This window comes from Beta vulgaris, chromosome 6 (assembly GCF_026745355.1).
Source record: "Beta vulgaris subsp. vulgaris cultivar EL10 chromosome 6, EL10.2, whole genome shotgun sequence".
Lineage (NCBI taxonomy): Eukaryota > Viridiplantae > Streptophyta > Magnoliopsida > Caryophyllales > Amaranthaceae > Beta > Beta vulgaris.
Genome location: NC_079207.1, coordinates 12,450,676 through 12,455,092, shown reverse-complemented (window position 1 = coordinate 12,455,092; position 4,417 = coordinate 12,450,676). Strand labels below are relative to the sequence as shown.

Below are 4,417 nucleotides of genomic sequence, written 5' to 3'. Positions count from 1 at the left end.
AACCAATATAGAAACCCTAGATATAATTACTTAATTTCCACAACCTCTAACGCCAGGCCATATAATATTACATGCATTTAGGCAAATATATATAGCCGTACGTCCCCATCTCAATCTCTCTTTAAATATATACCATATGAAACCTAATCTCTTTACCTTTTATCACTACCCTACCTTTTTAACTGTTTCTTCATTCTCTTGCCTATCTCAAACACAAACATTTACTAATTCTTCTCTTTCTCTCTCTTCTCTTCTCTTCTCTCTTGCTTAACTTAACTTAGCTTCTTCTTCTGCAATTAATCTGCAATGAGCAACAACATGGAAGACAAAGTGAGCATGGAAATGGCTCCACCTCCTGAGCATCTTTGCTATGTCCGGTGCAACTTTTGTAACACTGTTCTTGCGGTATATATATATAGCTTAAATATAACATCTATCCACTTTCTATCTTAATGCTGTTTCTATGTATAATATAGACTACTTTTGCATGCATTTAACTTGCTTGATTGTAAGTGTATATATGTACTCCTCCCTTAATTCTCCGGTTAATTGGTGTCTTTATAATTTCGAAATGGTGAACGCAAGAATATATACTTGTTCCGTTTCGTTTTAAATGCAACAAATCACTATTAGATATAAAATATTCTTTTGTTGCATTTAAAATGAAACGGAAGAAGTATATAACATGTATCATTGATTTGATTCTCCTATAAAATTTATGACATATACCTCAGTTAATGGTTTCATTATCATTGAGTGTAGGTTGTGATTCCATGCAAGAGGTTGTTGGAGACCGTCACAGTTAAATGTGGTCATTGTGGAAATGTTTCTTTTCTAAGCACTCGACCACCTCTCCAAGGCCAATGTCTTGACCACCAAATTACCCTTCAAGTAAGTTTTTTTGGTTCACATCTCCAAATCTATATCTCCTTTGTCTCACTATATTTCTACTTAATTTATTCTTATCCATCACTTCAATTTAAGGGGGCGTTGGGTGTGATTAATGGAAACGGAATAGAAAGGATTAGGGTAAAGAGGGGAAATAGAAATAATAATAATTGTTACCTTTAATACTTGTTTGGTATTTTAGTTGAATGAAAATAATTGAGACGTTTATGATTGAGGACCGAAACGTGATTTGTTTCCACTAATTTGATAAAGGTAACAAATGGGGGATTGTGGATCCCTCCAGAAATAGTATTTGTTATTTAACACTCATACCAAACAATTAAAAATGAAAAAATTTATTTAAATTCGTTTTCTACATCAACTTTTTCTGTACCAAACATTCTCTAAGTATTGAAATGCAAGCACAATCTTTTTCGTAACAATTTCTTAGATGTATGCAGTATATACAGAGTGGCCAACCTAGCTCTTTTTCTGATCTTAGCCTTACTTTAGAATTTGTCACATCACTTCTTTATGTTGACTTGTAGTTATATATGTATAGAGTATAATTTCTCTGTCTGATCGATTCAAATGAATTTGCTTAATAATAAATTAATGTGGTGGTAAATCAAATTAAACTTTAAGCTAAGATGCATGCATGCATGAATATATATATGAATAATAGTACTGAAATTCATTTCTTGTATGTATTTGCTAGGGATTTAATTTCATGGAGAAGCCAGGGGGATTTTGCAGTACTGTTGATCATCACAGCAAGAAAGGCCAATCATCTTCTTCGTCATCGTCCACCTTGACTGAGCCTGTTTCTCCAAGGCCATATGTTGTTAAACGTACTCTTCTTTTCTTCGTCGTGTTTTATTGAATACTCCCACCGTTTCCTAAAATTCTTCCTACTTTTGACCGATTTTATATATATACCAACTAGTGTCATTGACTCGTAAGTTTTACACTTAATTTTGTTGTCTTTTGAAAAATAATTGTGGCATAGATTGCAATTCCTCAGCTTCTGGTTGATCTCTTTTTAATTTTTGGGGTGAAAATTATAAAACTTTGACGGTAAATACTCATTAATATGTAAGAAAAAATTAACATATATGAGATCTTGTTTTATTGTTCAATATTTATTTTTAAAATATAAACTTCTCATTTAGTAATTAACTATATAGTCTTAACTATTCAGTACATATATTGGAGACTGCAAAAGGCAAAAGTGGACTAAAAAAAGAGATATAGGGAGTATTAGAGATCATATATAAACTAGGTTGCATCCTAGCAAAAAGAATAACATAGAATTTGTTGTTTCTTTTTATATTTCCATCTTGTTTCTACAGCCTTAATTACTTTTTGGTCGTAAGTGAAAATGTTGAGAAATTTTGCAACTTCTTGAACCTACTTGAAAATTGCTACAGTTTCTTACCCTGAAAATTACACCAGACTTATATTCTTATTTTACTTTTGGTTATTAGAAGTGGGAACTTCTTTTTAGTTATTTGGATTTTTCTAACCTGTAATACCAGTATGTCACAGGCCCACAAAGCATAAGTTAAGAGTATCAAGATTAATTTTTTTGTTTTCAAAAAAAGGTCTATTTGAGTATAATAAATACAAAAATTATTGAAAGAGACGGACTAATTTTAATATAAAAGTAAACCTAGTCATTAAATGAATTAAACTATTCATCGAAATAAATTAACTTAGTCACTATTGGGCTAATTCTCTTTAATTTGTAATATTGAGCTTATCATTGCCTAATTTTAATTTTAAAGTAGACGGTTTCTTACAATACAAACTCTAATAAATAAGGATAAATTTTAAAGATAGAAATAATTATGTAAATTTTTTTCAATTTGGTTGGATTTTGAAATGAAGTTTTTTTATATAATGATATCTTATACTACTATATGGTAGGTTTTCTGATACTCTTAACCTATGCCTGTAGGCTGTAGCATATGTTAGAAAATTCTATTTATTTATTTATTTGAATATTTCCCCTTCTTTATTCCTCCAATATTGACTTTTAGACTTGTCCAAGGTTTTTATCAAAATTACAATAATTATTGAACTGAATATTCATTGCAGCTCCTGAGAAGAAGCATAGGCTTCCATCAGCATATAATAGGTTCATGAAGTAAGCATCAGACTTCCAGATTATATAAACCTATTTATTCTAAGTACTACTATAAATCATTACTCATTCATATATAAAATTTGATGCTATATTAAGAAACTACACATTTCCTTATGATTTGTAAGGGAGGAGATCCAGCGCATCAAAACAGCAAATCCTGAGATACCTCATAGGGAGGCTTTTAGCACTGCCGCAAAGAATGTAAGTTTACTAGTACTAATTTTTACGCGATAATCCAAAGTAAATATATCGCGAAATTTATTATGGAATAGATGGAGTAATATCAATTTATAATATAAACTATATTATCAGGGAGCAAAAAAAAAATTGCATATATGAATATATTTTTGTTTTTGCATTGAAAATGGTACTACTATATATATTAGCTACTCATTTTTTAATTTTTAGGAGTAGATTAATTTGCAATGTGAAACCCAATTACAAAGTATTTTCAATTTAAAGGAATTCAAGTGATTAATTAGAATGATTTTGCTTGGGATAGATAATAGAGTAATAATCTTTATTATTATTTATTTAAAAGTGGTGATCTTGATATTTAAGATGAAGGATCGACGTCATGCATGATAGATAGCTATCATACTACATCATTGTAAATTTGTAATTTTCTTCGATTTGGTGCTAATGTCAACTTACTTCACTTGTAAGTAATGTTTTTTAGTACCCAAAATCCATTTCTTAATATCACCACATTGATTGATTATTTTCAGAAAGCTACAAATAAGGGTTTTTTTACCCAATATGGATATATATACTATTTCTACCCACTTAACATCTAATCTAGCTCCATGCAAATTATATAAAAGATCGCAAGTGTCAACTTGTATTATTAATTTATAAAGAACGGAGGGAGTAATTTTAAATATTTAGATGTTTGTATTTTTTGAAGGAATAAATTCTTATCTTTTTATTCCTTGATGTACGGTTAACATTATGAATAAATGTGATTAGTGGGCAAGGTTTCTTCCACACTCGCCAGCTGGGTCACTTGCAGAGAGCAGCAACACCCATTAAACTATGTAAGCACATTTTCCTCCTCGCTTAATTGCATACTTGGTTAAATATATATATAGATTTCTCCATTCATTTTACTTTGGATATGATATAATAATACGATGTTTTCCAAAGGAAAAAAAAAGTGAACAACTTAGTTTTATAAATAAAATAATATATAAATTAATAAAATATATTGAAATAATAATTATTGAAAAGTAAGTAAGTAAGTAAGTAATGCTATTTATTTTTATGATGCAGGAAAAAAGCTATGATAACGTTTCTTGCGGTATTGGTCGGATATGGTTGACGTAGGGAAAAAGGAAGTAGAGGATTTGTATAACCCTGTACTTGATCGTTTAGTTTTCT

General features: G+C 29.8%; 1 protein-coding gene across 1 annotated transcript; it reads left to right on the top strand.

Annotated features, from left to right (window-relative positions):
• Positions 1-258: 258 nt before the first annotated feature.
• LOC104895763 (protein CRABS CLAW) lies at positions 259-4,069 on the top strand. The gene is made up of 6 exons (XM_010682350.4): positions 259-405; positions 763-891; positions 1,607-1,739; positions 2,989-3,037; positions 3,163-3,238; positions 4,007-4,069. Exons 1-6 carry the CDS (start codon positions 307-309, stop codon positions 4,067-4,069), a joined length of 549 nt encoding a protein of 182 aa, XP_010680652.1. The 5' UTR covers positions 259-306.
• The last annotated feature ends 348 nt before the right edge of the window (positions 4,070-4,417 follow it).